This window comes from Scardinius erythrophthalmus (genome assembly GCF_964197995.2).
Source record: "Scardinius erythrophthalmus genome assembly, chromosome: 8".
Taxonomy (NCBI): domain Eukaryota; kingdom Metazoa; phylum Chordata; class Actinopteri; order Cypriniformes; family Leuciscidae; genus Scardinius; species Scardinius erythrophthalmus.
This window is the reverse complement of record NC_138228.1, coordinates 40,292,705-40,309,821: the sequence shown is the minus strand read 5'-3', so window position 1 is coordinate 40,309,821 and position 17,117 is coordinate 40,292,705. Positions and strand designations below refer to the sequence as shown.

The 17,117-nt window shown below is 39.7% G+C and overlaps 1 protein-coding gene across 1 annotated transcript in view; it reads right to left on the bottom strand.

The window, feature by feature from the left end:
• Window positions 1-16,900, bottom strand: part of veph1 (ventricular zone expressed PH domain-containing 1) — a gene marked incomplete at its 5' end in the record, with an annotated part of 107,423 nt that extends 90,523 nt beyond the window's left edge. Inside the window, 2 exons of the mRNA XM_081372552.1 lie at window positions 2,456-2,671; window positions 16,763-16,900. Of these exons, the coding sequence (XP_081228678.1) occupies window positions 2,456-2,671; window positions 16,763-16,900 (354 nt within the window). The remainder of the gene's footprint in view (window positions 1-2,455; window positions 2,672-16,762) is intronic.
• Window positions 16,901-17,117: the final 217 nt, after the last annotated feature.

Genomic DNA, 17,117 nt, shown 5'->3' with positions numbered 1-17,117 from the left:
ATTTAGGTAACACTTTAGTTTAGGGTCCAATTCTCACTATTAATTAGTTGCTTATTAGCATGCATATTACTAGGATATTGGCTGTTTATTAGTACTTATAAAGATGCACATATTAATGCCTTATTATTCATGACCATAATCTACATCCCTTAATCCTACCAAATACCTAAACTTAACAACTACATTAGTAACTATTAATAAGCAGTAATTAGGAGTTCATTGAGGCAAAAGTTGTAGTTAATAGTTAGTTAATAGTGAGAATTGGACCCTAATCTAAAGTGTTACAATTTCAATATGCCGCCTATTGATACCAGCTCCATGATGCCCAAAAATTATATACAATATAATTACCCAACTATATAATTGCGAGAGATCGCAAAAGCATTGAAATATATTTTTGCCTCTCATCTCATATTTTTCCATGTCCCTTTAAGGTCTCCGTAGAATCTGTTATCTCCTTATGTTTTTCCTTTTTCAATTCAGAATTCGGCTTCAGGCACATCCCTAAAATTTTGAACATGGAAACTATGAAATCCATAACTCTGATTTTGTCGATATATGCGGATGTGTGATTGAAAGCTAAGAATCAAACACACGGAATGAGCAAAATCATAGGCAGCAAAGGATACATCTATGCAGCCTTCAAAAATTGATCAGACGAAGGTATCTCAGGAGACAAAATGTGATCAAAGGATTTGGATGTTGCCTACTTAACTTTTTCAGCTTTCTGACTCAGCCATGGTGGCATCCAGCGAGAGTAAATACTTCACTTTAAAGGTCCCATATTGTACACCTTTCTGGAGTTTTATTTTAGATTTTGATCCTTAAGAATTTGCGGTATAAGTACCAAAAACCATCTCAATATATTTTTACAGCTCCTTTTCTCAGGAGCTCTGCTAAGAACAGGTCGATGTTGGCCTGTCTAATTAATATTCATGAGCCTCTCTTCTGATTGGCCTGTTGTTTTCTGAGTGACGCATGGCCAGGAGAACCACAGGTAACTAGGGTAAACTCAGACTTTTGAAATAACGTTACCCATGCAAGTACTGAGTGAACTCAATCTCACCGTCTTTAACTCAATAAAAACAACAGACACCAACAATTATAGTTGATGTTTGTTTTCCTAAGTTACAGACAACGTATTTTGTCTTGTTTCCAACAGATATTCTATCAAAGCTTGTGGCAACCATAGACTGTACAAAACAACATGCCAGCATCAACTTAGCAACATTTTAGTGTTGCATATCTGTTGCATAAAATGTGTTAGAAGTTTATTTACGGGTTGCGAATTTGAGGTCGGACCCAACAATGTAGGGACTGCAGCATCTTTGAGGAGTAGCTTCTTTGAAAAACCGGCATTGAACTGTGCCTGATTGACGAAGCAGTCACTTGTGAAATGTGCAGAACAGACTGTTAAGGTCGAACTAAATTACTGTGGTATTTCCAAATAAATAAGCATTAGCCACTGGTCTTTTATATTAATATTGTTCGGAAGCCTGTGCAATGATGTAGTTTCCTGACATCCATCGACTGAACAACGCAGGCTGTGTGCATTTGTCTGTAGATTGACTGTTTTGAAACTTACATGGTAGTTACATATACGGTGGCCATCTTCATCAGTTTTACAACACAAGAGTGCTCCAAATACTCACAACACAACCAAATACAGAAACGTGCTGCAAATAGCACAGAACACAACGCAAATGTTTCCAGGGGACCCCAATAAGTGACGAACCCGGCTGGGACATCCTTACTGCATCCCTGTGCCCTACTCCCTTCGAAGGGCAGAGCACTTGAATTGGGGACTTCTGACTTATGGCCATTATGTAGCCGTTTGGAACCAATTGATGAAGACAATTTAATTTCCTCATTATTTTCACCTGGGATGTTCCCATGAAAACACAGCATGGTGTCCATCAGCTGTATAGCTGTTTTTACGACAGAAATTTCTTATTATTGTTGTTAACATAACTGCTGCAAATAAATATACATTTTATACAAAAAAGTTTTTAAAATATGCATTATATATCTGTGTGTGAGTGTCTCAACTTTAAAACCTGCCGTCTCATCTTTGGACCCTGCATTACCTTTTTTCCTATGAAACTTATTTAAACATAACATGACAAAATTTGTGTAACTGATGCAAATAGAAATCCGCCATAGAACAAGCGTGCCTGCTCTTAAAGGGAATGTGAGATGTCGCTCTGATTGGTTTATTTCACGTTACACCCAAACCACACCTATGAATAATGAAGCTACTTCAGACCAAACAATTTTAGATCCGCCCACAAAGTTACTTGCGTTTTGCGCTTGATACTTGCGTTTCAGATCATTAAAATAGGGCCCTATTAATGTTACTGGAAGAATGTTTACTATTGCTGAGAATAATATGCTGTTATGTTTATAAATGTACAGAAATCATTAGTGTGTTTTAGCACTTAAGCGTTACTCTCACCTGCAAGATGCAGCTGGTGATGTCGGAGGCAATCTTGGCATGAGGTGTGTCTTCATCTTTGCCCTGCGGCTGGAGGTTATGTTCAAGACATGACTCCCATAAGGACACAAGAGCTGCTCCATGCCTCTCAATCGAGCCTGTCTCCCTGATCGCTGTAGTGATGCGAGTAATGCAGATTTCCACCACCGCCTGGTCATTGTCATTGGTCAGGTAGTCCTGCAACAAATCACATAACTGAATGAAAGAGTGTGCATTTAAGGCTCTGTTACATCCAAAAAAAGAGTTCAAAGACTTGTAGAATCAAGATAAAATTGCCTAGTTGCTTCAGCAAGTATGCTTTTATCTCACGTTTGCTTTTGTTACCACTATCAGTTAGGTTTAGTTAGGGTAGAGTTTAGTGTGTAGGTGGTACGTCATTTTCAAATGCGAAGGAGCATTTGAAAGAATTTGAAGGAGCAAGTGCTACGATACACAATAAGATCAAAGTTTTTACATTATCAAATAAAAAGTTTTCTCCATTTCTGAAGTATTTGATTTATTTCAGAATCCAGTGAAAAGGTCTTCTTGACACGTCTGGTCTTTGTTTTGCTTGAGTTGGATTTTGAGTTAGTTTTGCAATGTTCTCAGTTCAGTTTCCTGTGTTTTCTTTGTTCATGCTCTTTTGTTGCCATGGTTTTTGATTTGCCATTATGTGTCACACCTGTGTCTTGTTAATCATCTCATTTAGTCCTTAAGCACTATTCACACGGTAATTGTTTCTCAAAGGGACGTCAAGTCAAGTCAAGTCAACTTTATTTATATAGCGCTTTTCACAATACAGATTGTATCAAAGCAGCTTCACAGTATTAAATAAAATAGTACATCAGTGTATGTTCTGGTGTAAAACATCCACGTTTGGTAATGCAGATCAATAGCACTGTTGAATCGATTAATCAAATTAAGTATCCCCAACTGAGCAAGCCAAAGGCAACAGTGGCAAGGAACCGAAAAACTCCATTAGGTGACCTAATGGAGAAAAAAAACCTTGGGAGAACCCAGGCTCAGTCGGGGGCCAGTTCTCCTCTGGCGTTTATGAAGTAGAGACCGGATTTAACTGTAAGATTAAAATATTATATGAATGCCTGGCTGAAGAGATGCGTCTTTAATCTAGTTTTAAACTGGGAGAGCGAATCTGAGCAACGAACAGTATCAGGAAGGCTATTCCAGAGTTTTGGTGCTAAATGTGAAAATACTCTCCCTCCTTTGGTGGATCTGGATATCCTAGGTATGACCAGAAGCCTCAAATTTAGTGATCTTAAAGAGCGCGATGGATTATAGGGCGATAGAAGATCCGTTAAATAAACTGGAGCTAAGCCGTTTAGGGCTTTATAAGTCAGTAGCAATACCTTGTAATTAATACGGAACTTTATAGGTAACCAATGTAGTGATGATAAAATTGGTGTTATATGGTCAAACTTTCTTGATCTAGTAAGAACTCTAGCGGCGGCATTTTGGACTAACTGTAGCTTGTTTATTGAGGATGCAGGACAACCAGCTAATAAAGCATTACAGTAATCTAGTCTCGAGGTCATGAATGCATGAACTAGCTTTTCTGCATCAGAAACAGATAGCATGTTACGTAATTTAGCAATATTTCTAAGGTGAAAAAAGGCTGTTTTTGTAACATATGAAATATGATTTTCAAAAGACAAGTTACAATCTAATATAACACCCAGGTCTTTTACTGTAGAGGATAAAGTAACAGGACACCCTACTATGTTAAAGTTGTATTGAAGGAGGTTTTGTGGGCGGTTTTTTGAACCGATAAGTATTACCTCTGTCTTATCTGGATTTAATAAAAGAAAATTGTGCGTCATCCAATCTTTTATATCTTTAACACACTCTGTCAATTTGGATAATTTAGCGTTTTCATCCGGCCGTGATGAAATATATAGTTGAGTGTCATCAGCATAACAATGGAAACTAATTCCATGTTTCCTTATAATATTTCCAAGTGGCAGCATATATATTGAGAATAATAGAGGGCCTAACACAGATCCTTGCGGCACTCCATAGTTTACTGGAGTTATGATCGATTTTTCTCCGTTTAAATAGACAAAATGGTAGCGGTCAGATAGGTATGATCTGAACCAGCTTAATGCTTGTCCTTGAACACCGGTATAGTTTTGTAGCCGATCTAAGAGTATTGTGTGATCTATAGTATCGAACGCAGCACTAAGATCAAGTAAAACTAGTATTGAGATACAGCCTTGGTCAGAAGCTAAGAGTAAATCATTTGTGATTTTAACGAGCGCAGTTTCAGTGCTATGATGCGGCCTGAACCCAGACTGAAACTTTTCATAGGTGTCATTTTCTTGCAAGAAAGAGCCCAGTTGGGCAGACACAACTTTTTCTAATATTTTGGACATAAAAGGAAGATTTGAAATGGGTCTATAATTTGCTAGGTTATTTGGGTCTAATTGTGGTTTCTTAATTAGTGGTTTTATAACTGCCAATTTAAATGTTCTTGGAACATGACCTAAAGATAAAGACGAGTTAATAATATTGAGGAGAGGCTCTTCCACTATAGGTAACACTTCTTTCAATAGTTTAGTTGGTATGGGATCTAATAAACATGTTGTTGTTTTAGAGGAAATGATAAATTTATTTAACTCTTTTTGTTCTATAGTTGTAAAGCACTGTAATTGTTCTTGCGGGGTGATAATCGAGGCTGAATTATAAGGCGCGATTGAAGATTGAACGTTTACAATTGTGGATCTGATGTTTTCTATTTTCTCAGTGAAAAAATTCATGAAATCATTACTACTAAACTGTAACGGAATATTTTGTTCAGGTGACGCTTGTTTATTTGTTAGTCTAGCCACGGTGTTAAATAAGAACCTAGGATTGTTTTGGTTATTTTCTATTAGTTTGCGGAGATGCTCAGCCCTGGCCGCTTTTAGGGCCTTTTTATAGCGTGACGTACTGTCTTTCCAAGCGATTCTAAAAACCTCTAAATTAGTTTGTTTCCATTTACGCTCTAAATTACGGGTTTCTCTCTTTAGAACACGAGTAGTATTGTTGTACCATGGTGCTTTAATTTTCTCTCTGACCTTTTTTAGTCTCATAGGTGCAACAATATCCCATTTTCCAGAGAGAACGGTGCTCATAGTGCTGGTTAGTTCGTCTAGTTCATCTGTTTGTTTAGGTTCAGGCAGCAGCTGAGACAGATCCGTTAAGCAATTTGAAAAATTATCTATGGTGGATGGAAGGATTGTTCTGCCTAATCGATAGCGCGGCGCAGCATGATATATTACCGGGGTACGTAATATGCAAGTTACCATGTAATGGTCAGTTACATCATCACTTTGCGGAATGATATCTATATCGGTTGGATCGGTTCCATGTGATATAATTAAATCGAGTGTATGATTAAAACGATGAGTCGGTCCGGTAACGTTTTGCTTAACCCCAAAGGAGTTTAATAAGTCTATAAACGCAGCCCCTAACGTATCATTTTGATTATCTACGTGTATGTTAAAATCTCCAACAATTAATATTTTATCGACATTGACCAATAGATCTGAGAGAAAATTTGCAAATTCTTTTAGGAAATCAGCGTAAGGCCCTGGTGGTCTATATACGGTAGCCAAGGCTAAAGATAATAGGGATGTTTTTCTATCATCTAAGAGCGTAACATTTAGTACAAGTACTTCAAATGAAATAAACTTATAACCCGTTTTCTGAGTAACATTGAGAATATCTCTATAGATAGTTGCAATACCGCCGCCACGACCAATCAGACGGGGCTCGTGCTTATAGGAGTATCCTGATGGAGTAGACTCATTTAGACCGAAATAATCATTTGGTTTAAGCCAGGTTTCAGTAAGGCAAAGTACATCTATGCTATTATCTGTGACTATTTCATTTACAATAACTGCCTTAGGTGTGAGTGATCTAATGTTTAAAAGACCTAGCTTTAGAAATTGTTTTTGTTTACTAATAGCAACATTTTCTGTTTTAATAACAATTAGATTTTTCCTAGATCCTGCAGTAGATTTATTATTTGATCGCACTAAACGAGGAATAGACACAGTTTCTATGCAATGTTCTACACTAGTATTTATATCAGTTAATTTGGTGCAGCAGAGACTATGATTTGGACTTTTGGTTACTAGTCAAAAGGTATTTAACGTTTTGGAGATGTTATCTGACAGAAGATCCGATCCGAATCTGTTTGGGTGTAAGCCATCAGCACGGTATAGCCTAGGACGCTCCCAAAACAGATTCCAATTATTTACAAAGAGCAGTTTCTGCTCATTGCACCATGACGTTAACCATTCATTTAGCGCGAATAATCTACTAAACTTGTCATGTCCTAGACGGTACGTGGGAAGCGGTCCTGACACAATGATCGTTATATCAGGCGATGTGCTGCGTACCGTATCGATCAGATTCCTGAAGTCTTTCTTCAGAACCTCCGTCTGGCGCAGCCTGATATCGTTCACTCCCGCGTGCAGGACCACAGTTCCGACGCACTCGTTATCGTTCAGAATCTCGGGAACGCGAGCAGCGATTTCAGAAACACGAGCACCAGGAAAGCAGTGACTGTGCACCTTATTTTTACCTGATATAGCATGGACGTGCCGAACAATGGAATCACCGATGATCACAGCATCGCGTTCTGTTTCGCGAAGAGCGGAGAAGCGGTTTTGTGTGGATAACTCGAAAACCGGGAGGGTCGGAGAGGGTCTTGGTCTAGACCTGACTCGCGTCTTCCACTGCGGAAATATCCAGGCTTCGTGGTGGCGTGTTGGAGCCGGAGTGAACGAGACCATGGCTGATCGCGACCTTGGCGCTCGGAACCGATGCCGAGTAACGCACGGAGTAGACGAGGTCGGAGTCAGCCGGTTAGTAACATTAATCTCTGATTTGTGAGCATCAGCGCGTGATGTTTCAAGAGCTAAACGCCGGTCTCTCAGCTCGGCCTGTCTCACTAAAAGGTCGTGGATCTGTTTCTCAACAGCTTCCAGCTCAGACTGTACCGCGTGCAGCTCAAATGTGTCCTCACCTGCACCAAAAGGTAGACTACTTGCATCTGATATATTCGCCATTTTAACAGATGGACAGTAAGTTAGCAACGACACTACCAGTGATGCTATCAATTAATACTAATTTCTGACAGGCGTCTTAGATATAATCCGTCTTTTAAGTGGTACCGGTGTAGAGTAGACGCACGATAGGTGAAAAATGTTTGTAAGTGAGTGTTGAGAAGACGCGTTCAGCCGTGATCCCCGGGAGTAACCTATAAGAGTATCCAGCGTAGAATCACTAACAGGCTTGAGACACGTCTGCTCAACAGTCCGCGTTGTAACTATGAGGTTTGAGCAGTAGTGCTTCTCAGTGAGGAAAAGTAGAAAATGTTTGTTGTAAGTAAGTTTAAAGAGTAAAATCAAGAATTATAAATCAAATCGATAGAGCTCCAAAGACAACAACGCGTTCAGACGCGACGCATGCGCATTCGACAACAGGAAGTATCAACTACTCGTTGATACTCGGACGTAAGGTATTTTCAACATTTATAGGGGCTAGTCAGTGATTTTATTGCCGTCCGAATCCAGAATGTCAGTGTTTTTCTCCCACCGCGTAGAAATCCTCGACCAAATTACCTACTGTTTTTTGACAAACACTAAGGTTGTGTGGTCATTTAATTGGCGTCCAAATCCACATCTCTCTTTACAATAACTGTTGCGTTTCAGGTTATTTGCATGCATTTTAAAGGTGTACACTTTTATTACTGAAATGCTGGAACAGCTTATGTTTACCTCATGTAATTAAGAGTCTGCATTAACTTATTTCCAATAATTTCCACATATATTAAAAATGATATTAATTTTGAGATCAAATGCAGGGCAGATATAATAATCTATCTTACTATTTTTAAACAGGAGATTTTAAATAATCAAATAATAATAATAATAATAATAATAATAATAATAATAATAATAATAATAATAATAATACATTATTTTCCTATTATTGTCATGGATTCCATCTCAGCACCAGGTCCTTCAGCTCTCACACGAATTCTAACCAGTCGCACCTGTCATCACTTGATTACCTCCCCTACAAATACTCACCAGCCACACTCACCTGTTGTCCGGTCTTATCAATCTCCACATGAGAACGCTCATGCCTGACTCCTACTTACCTGCTTGCTCACCTTCTTCCAGCTGCACACTTCCCTGGACCAAAGTTCCCCATCTGTGTGCTCCATCATAACCTGCAAAAGAGAGAAAGATCCGTGAGCTAAATCTGATTGTCTACAACCTGTCTCGCTTACCTGACTGTTTGCTGTTCATTCAATCCTCTACCTGTTTAATAAAGTTCCTGCTCAACGATACATGTGTTCCTTCTCCTGTTTATCTGTGACAGAAGACCAGACCATAACTGAAAGACTACAGTATTCCCTTCAGTTTGAGATGCAACCACAATGCAGAAAATGATCTCCGTTCATACCTTCCAAAGACTCCATCTCCGTGAATTCCATCACCATCGAAAGCTTGGATGTATCCACCATGGTTTGTTTTCCAGAGGACAATGGGGAGTTCCAGGATGTTTTCATCAAGTAGCTGGCCACTAAACTTCCAACTCATCGCAATCGAGCTGGTACCTAAAGCCACCATGCCCAAAGGAAAAATCTATCCTCTGTCGATCCCGGAGCAAAAGGTCATGGATCAATACATCAAATAAGCCCTGGAACAAGGATTATTTCAACCATCTACCTCTCCTGCCACTTTGAGCTGCTTCTTTTACATGGCCAAAAAGAATGGAGGCTTGCGGCCATGCATTGACTACAAGGCTCTCAATGATCAATCATCAAGTACTGCTATACTCAACCCCGGAACAACTGAGAGGCGCCCGCATCTTTTCCAAGCTGGACCTGCACAGCGCCAATAATCTTATCCAAATTAGGAAAGATGATGGATGGAAGACCGCCTTCTTAACACCGTCAGGCCACTATGAGTTCCGAATTATGCCGTACAGGCTGGCTAACTCACCGTCTGTGTTCCAGGCTTTCATGGATGAGTTGTTCCGAGACATGCTCCAGCAATTCATTATCATCTACATCAATAATATTCTAATGTACTCTCGGAATCTGGCTGAACACCGCAGACACGTTGCGCAGGTCCTTTAACGACTCAGGGAGTACCATCTTTACCTGAAATTGGAAAAGTGTGAATTCCATCATCCGTCCATCCAATTCCTTGGTTACATCATTGATGGATCAAACATTCAGATGGACCAGGGGAAAGTCACTGCCGTTAAGGACTGGCCACAACCCACCACCGTTGAGGAATTTGAAAGCTTCCTAGGATTTGTCCATATCTATTAAAAGTTTGTAGCCAATTTTAGTCAAATCGCTGCACCATTAACCACACTTCTCCGAAACTGGCCCAAGTCTCTATACTGGAATCCAGCGGCCACCAGCGCCTTCCAACAGCTGAAGAATGCCTTTTGTACCGCTCCCATCCTTAAACATCCTGATCCTGACTTCCCCTTTCGCTACAGCCACCTGAGGGCTGCAAGTATCTACCATCAACTTTACGTGTTACCCTCATGGACTCGTCTCCGGGATCAGGGAATCCAGGTTACCAGCAAACACTCTCGCTCTGACCCAGAATGCATAACGATTGGTCAGAGACTGTTCCACATGCGCTGTTTCCAGAACCCACGAGACACCTTCCAGAAGGCAAGCTGCAACAATTTCCGATTCCCAATAGACACTGGTCTCACCTTGGCATCGTCACTGACTTCCTCCTTCTGACACCAATACCTGCATCCTGGTTGTAGTTGACCGTTTCTTTAAGGCCTGTAAGCTCATCCCATTTAAGGGTTTACCATCCGCTCTGGAGACTGCAGAGGCATTATTTCACCATGTGTTTCGTAACTAAGGACTGCCAGAAGACATCATGTTGGTTAGTTGGTAACAGTTTACTTCATGTGTGTGGAAAGCCTTCTTCCATCTTCTTGGTGTGTCGGTAAGCTTGTCTTCAGGATATCACCCTAAAACAAATGGCCGAACAGAGCGCATGATCCAGGAAATCGGATATTACCTTCGGTCATACTGCCACGACCACCAACACAGCTGAAAACCGTTTCCTACCATGGGCCAAATATGCACAGAAATCACTTCGTCAGACCACCACCGGGCTTACTCCCTTCCAGTGTATACTCGGCTATCAACTGCCCGTTTCCCCCGTCAGGTGAGCCATCAGACATTCCAGCTGTGAACTACTGGTTCCAGGAGAACGAGAGGGTGTGGGACTCAACTCACATCTACCTTCAGAGGGCAGCACGGACACATGCGTAAGAGCCAGGCCGATGCAAGAGCAGCAACACCCATGTACCATCCAGGGCAGAAGGTCTGGCTCTCTACCAGGGACATCTGTCTCTGGCTGCCTTCCAGCAAGCTGTCCCCGATTCATTGGACCCTTCACCGGCAAACCAATGACGTCACGTATCATTTAAACCTACCTTCTGAATATAAGATTGCTCCTACCTTCCATGTGTCACTTCTTAAACCTCACATACATCTCTTCTCCCTTCCTACACATGGCCTGGTGCTGATGAAATACCTCCTCCTCCCATAGAAGCAGACGACAACCACATTTACACCGTCCACTCCATTCAGGATTCCCACATGGGTCCCACATGATGATATACTGGATCCTACTCTTTCACCAAATTGGACACTGCCCATTCAGAACACCCAGCACCTCGGGGCAGGGGCCGTCCTCGCCGCCGTGCCTGGTTATCAGGAGCTGCTCGTGGAGGGGGGTTCTGTCATGGATTCCACCAACATGTCCTCAGCACCAGGTCCTTCAGCTCCAATCACCCAAATTCTAACCAGTCACACAAGTCACCACTTGATTACCTCCTCTACACATACTCACCAGCCACACTCCCTCACTCCTGTCTAGTCGATCTCCACTTGAGAACACTTATGCCTGACTCCTACTTACCTTCTTGCTCACCTTCTTCCTGCTACATGCTTCCCTGGACGAAGTTCCCCAACTCATCCGTGTGCTTCATCATCAACCTGCAAAAGAGAGAAAGATCCATGAGTTAAGTGTGACTATCTGCAACCTGTCTCCAAATTACTCCTGATTGTCTGCTGTTCATTCGATCTTCAACCCATTTAATAAAGTTCCTGCTCAACGATACCTGTGTTCCTTCTCCTGTTTATCTGTGACAATTATTAAATGAAATATGAATTTATTCTTATCATTTCAAGCATATGACATTTTATTTACAGCAGACAATCATGTGACTGAGCAGGTGATCAGACCATTTCCAGGCTCATAGGATCACAAAACTTACTCCTTTTTGCAACCCCTCGCTGACACTATCTATTCTATTATGTAATATTTAAAACATTATGGTTTGATTGACATTCATGCACTGACTATTAAGCTACAGTTTGTATACTAATTGTGTGAAACAGTATTTAAATGCAAACAGCATCATATTTAGATTTCTGAAAACATAAGGTATCATTAAGCAAGAAAGTTTGGATCTTTGTGGTGTGGCATGTTTGGAATGATAATGTTGTGCACGTGACTGTGGAAAGGAGGACAGTGTAGGCCCTGGAGAGAGAAATACAAGAGAAGAGAGAATGTGATGAAGAGAGAACGAGAGAAGGCTACCCCTGAGACGCTGGATGAGCCCAAATCTGTTTACAAAAGCCAGCCAGAACACAGAAGCCCAATAAGGCAAGAAGAACTGGCTTTAGCACACTTATTGACACTAACATTCCTTTAGAAGTCATTTTACTTTTTACTCATTTTAATTTTAAAAAACACTGAGGAAATGAGGGGTCACCTTATTCAAATTATTCAGATATGCAGTGCTGACAGGGTCAGTGATCAACTAAAACATGCCATATGCTCTCTAACTTCACTTTAAAAGCATACCATCAACCAGGCCCTGTAAACGGCTAAGGACAAAAACAAAGGAAAACAGTTTTTTCCCTCAGTCAATATGACAATACAATAATAATAAATAATAGTAGTAATAGTATCATCGTCATCATTTAAATACTATTGAAGTGTAAAATAATTAAAAAAATAAATTAAAAATGAGTATTTAATAATACTACTAATTTATTTTACAGAAGAATAGTAAAATTACAAACGCTTGTCGAGTGTTCATTTTGGATAATTTAAATTAACCGTAATGTACACTTGTGTAAGTGTACAGTACATCATGGTAGAATTTGCTGTTTTATCTTTGACCAGATTGAATCATTACAGTAAGTAAGTTTTTTGCATTACAGTCAAATGAATTTTCAAAGGTGAATGTACTTTTATAGTTATTTTCACAATAACAACAAATGAATTTATTTTAGTTTAACTAAATATTTCTTCAATTACCTTTTTAATATTTTAATTCCAGGCTTTCATCTTGTGCGCAAAATTAACAGATGGTTTATTACGGAGCCCCTAAACGGCCCTTTGCAAAAAAAAAAAAAAACATTTTTTACAGATTTTCGGATGGACTATACAGTGCAGATGAGAAACTTTTTTCCGTGCACATAAGAAACTTTTCATGTGTGCACAGGAAATGTAATGTTTGCTCACGAGTTATAATTTCCTGTTTATATATACTATATAAACTATATAATATTTCCCCTGTGCGCCACAGCCAATTTACTATGAAGTAAACGAGAGTTGTGCATGAATTAAAAAAAATATATATATTTTTTAATTTGCCTTTCGTTAGGGCAGTATATCTCTATCACAGCCTTATGTCCGCTTTAACGCATCCTTTATGATGGCGAGAAACTGCGCCGTGAAACAGGCTGATGGCGCAATATGGCTGTGTGCATTATCCTATTTGCCAAGTTCAATGGTCCATAAAAAAAGACTGTGAAACGAATGTCCACTGAAGGCAAGTTAAAGTGAGAACCCATGTGCAGTTAATTTCAAATAAAACATGAACAAAATACAAAATAAACAAAGACTGCTTTTTATTTTATTTTCAATAATATGCTATATGCATTTAAATATTTAATGCATATTAAAATAAACTTATAAATGTCTGGTCAGTGTCAGGAATCAGAACAACACAAACAGGTAAAGTTTGCAATGGTGTTTATTAAGCACTGAGGAACAGTCACGGCAAGTAAGTAGACGAGTAGTGGTAATATTGTAATGAGTCAATGGATGAAAGTTGATCTGACAAAGTCTCTTATCTGTTACAGGTGGTTAGTTGAAGGTAGAACGGAAGAAGTCAGATGGGCTGAAGCAGGTGGGCAGATGAAGACTGAAGATCCGGTGGACAGGCTGAGCAATCCGAAGATGCAGGCGAGTATACGAAGCAGGTAAGTGGTTATGTCTTCGTCTCAGTTTGAGTGAGTCAGAATGTCGATGTTGAATCAACGAGACCTGACAACTGAATGAGGGAACTGGTGGTGTATTTAAACAGTGAGTGAAGTGACAGGAGATTGGCGACAGGTGTTGATGACAGGTGCAGGTGATCAGAACTCGGGGGAAGCTGAACGAGTGGGCAGAGTGTAGAGGGCTGACGCTGACGCTGATGTATCCGTGACAGTCAGTATGTAACAGAAGACTCAATTTAAAATTATGGTGCTTCTAATTAAGTGATAAAAAGCAGTTGCAAATGTTGCACAAAATACACATAGCCTACTCATCTTTGCACCAATAAAATTACACTTTAAAAAATTGTTTTACTACCAAATTACATGTAATATCGAATTAATTTAAGTTACAGTGGAATGTTTTCCTCGCTATCTCGCGATTTTGGGGCACGCGATTTCCCGAACCTAATGCACGATGGGATACGCTTAGCCTCGAATGCCGCTCCAATGTGGTATTTAAGATAGTGTACGTTTAGTGTAGCCTAGAAATCTAGACGCACCCTAGCGGCAGCAAAATTTATTTTGCAGCCAGGGTAGTCTAGCAACTCTCCGTTGACTTTCGGAGTTGAAAAACCTAAATTGGGTCAGGCCAATCACATCGTGTATAGAGTAGGCAGGGCGGGCTTAACATAATGACGACAGAGTTGCGACGGTTCCCTGCTACTTGAAAACAAAGAATGGCTGCTGCTGCTGCTGGAGAACAGTCTTTCAAATCGGCTTTGGCTGCGACTTGGAGTTAAGTTTTTCTTGGAGTTAAGTTTTTCTTGGAGTTAAGTTTTTCTTAGAGAAAAGAGCAAAGAACGGCACTTAAGTCATTCTTAAAAAAGGAAGATGTGTTCGTAGTTTTGCCGGCCAATTCAAAAGTTGAATCTATCAACTAATGTTAGCTCCGCTGTTGGGAAAACGCTCTGGTTGGTTGAAGCGCTGTCCTATTGCGTGCAGAGGGAATTTGAAAGACAGCCGTTTATCCCGCCCCTCGGATTGAGCCGTGTCTGTGGTGAGTTGCCAGACCTAACATCTTGATGTAGGTCTGGCTTGCCAGGCTACGTTTAGTGTGTATTCAGGGCATTACGCTTTGGAATTTTTTAAACATGGGACAGTCTTGCGCACTTAATTCCTGTCGCGTGCACACGCTCTCAAGTGGCCAAGACCGCAATTGTGGGTATTGGAAAGGCACTATGAGTGTGTGTATCATGAATGCAATCTGGACTACTACATTCGCCATGATGTCATTACCATGTGACCTACCAGCGTCAGCTGCATCACTTTACTGCCATTCATAAATCCTCTCTTATGGCCTCATGGGATAGTAAAGTGTACATCGCAGCACACTTCAGAATCTCGCAGGAAGAAGTAGCTCATCCGATACTTTTGCCTACTCTTTTATGAGTACTGTGAATTTAGACATATTTTTGTTTTTCGCCTACTATATAGGTAGTGGTGGGCAGATCGAGGCTTTGTGGAACACTGAGTCAGATTGTTTCGAAGCCTCGACACAATATTTATAAATGTTTCAGTGTAAATGCAACAAAAAGCTGAGCCAAACATACATAAACAATCCCCTTTTACAAATCTATTGCATTTTTTATTAAAAGTAAAATCTTTCAAATGCAATTATCTAATCAAATGTCTATATGTTCTTTTATCAATTGTCAGGGTTTGTTTTGTTTGTTCTATAAATGGCTCAGCTAAACAGGCCAATATGAGACTATTAACTACCCTTATTCATTTTAATTATATTAATGTTATATTAATGTCTAATTAAAACGTCTATAAATGTATAAAACTGATCAGAGATCAGGTAAAATCCACTGTTCATTGGTTCTCAGTGATTCCTCACCGCCCCCAGCGGTGAACCACTAAAATTTCGAAGTGTTTCGAAACGTTTCAAAACAGTTAAGACGTAATGAAGCCTTGTTTACTGAAATCACCTGACTCAGTTTGATACACACTCCGCTCCATTGATTTGAAACAAAAGATTAGTAAAGTTTTCGAAGCTTCATGAAGCAGTGTTTTGAAATTGCCATCACTACTATATAGTAGGGAAGTATGCGATTTCGGATGTAGCCAAAGACTAATGACTTAACAAGACACACCTGAAAGCAATGAACAATGAACTAATGAGAACGTGACACACAGACAAGGGAACCAAGAGACTAGGGAAGAATATGACTCAAGAGACTAGGGAAGCACAAGACAGGATCACATGATGGGATAAAGGAAATCACATAACAAACAGGAACCATGACTATGAAAACTACAAAATAAAAGACATGAAAACAAATGTGAACCAAAACCCGAAACAAAACATGACAGACTCACACAGTAATAGTGATAGTTTCTTATGAGCATGCAATAGTTTCTCGTGTGCTTGCGAATATATATACATATATACACATACATATATACATATATATATATATATATATATATATATATATATATATATATATATATATATATATATATATATATATATATATATATTATTTTTTTTTTTTTTTTTTTTTTTTTTTGCAAAGGTCCAATTGGAGTTTAAGTGGCTTTGGAGGTTTTTTTTTTTCTTTTCTTTTTATGTCTTCTAAAATAATGGCTTTTCCCTTCTCTGTCTTGTTTGGTTTATGTTTCTTATTTTCAGTACTGTTTTTCCAAGCAATTTCTATATGTGATCGTTTCCATATATATAATTTTCTGGAAAACTATGTGAGTGGCACAGCAGGAACCTGTAACAATATAATGTAAACTTTGGAAAACAAAATAGACAATTATCACATAAAAACAATTATGAACAAACTACAATAATTCAAATGTTTGGTACAAAAAAATGATATGACCATTTTAAACATCTAAGAAGGCTATTTGCTATTTGAGGTCAGTGTACTCACTGGAGAGCAGGATATGACTTTGATTTCCTCCAGGGCTTGCGACAGACAGTCTTCAATCTCGCTGTCATCCAGAGAGAAGAGGTCTCCTGCACGGGACAGGTCTCTCTGTCCCAACACTAGACGGAACAGCTGGTGCATTCTAGGACAGGCTCAAGCTTGGGCAAGCTGCCCCTGCTGCCCTGTGTTGCCACAATGACTTGACATGCTCTTGGAAGTGTCAGGGGAAGCGTCTAGTGCATATGCATCAGAGCAACACCAACAACCTGAGAATGAAGACAAAGGGAAAGTTGTAGAGAAGAAAAATGATAGAAAGAAAGAAGTCAACTACGAGGAAGATAAATTAAGGGGGAAAAAG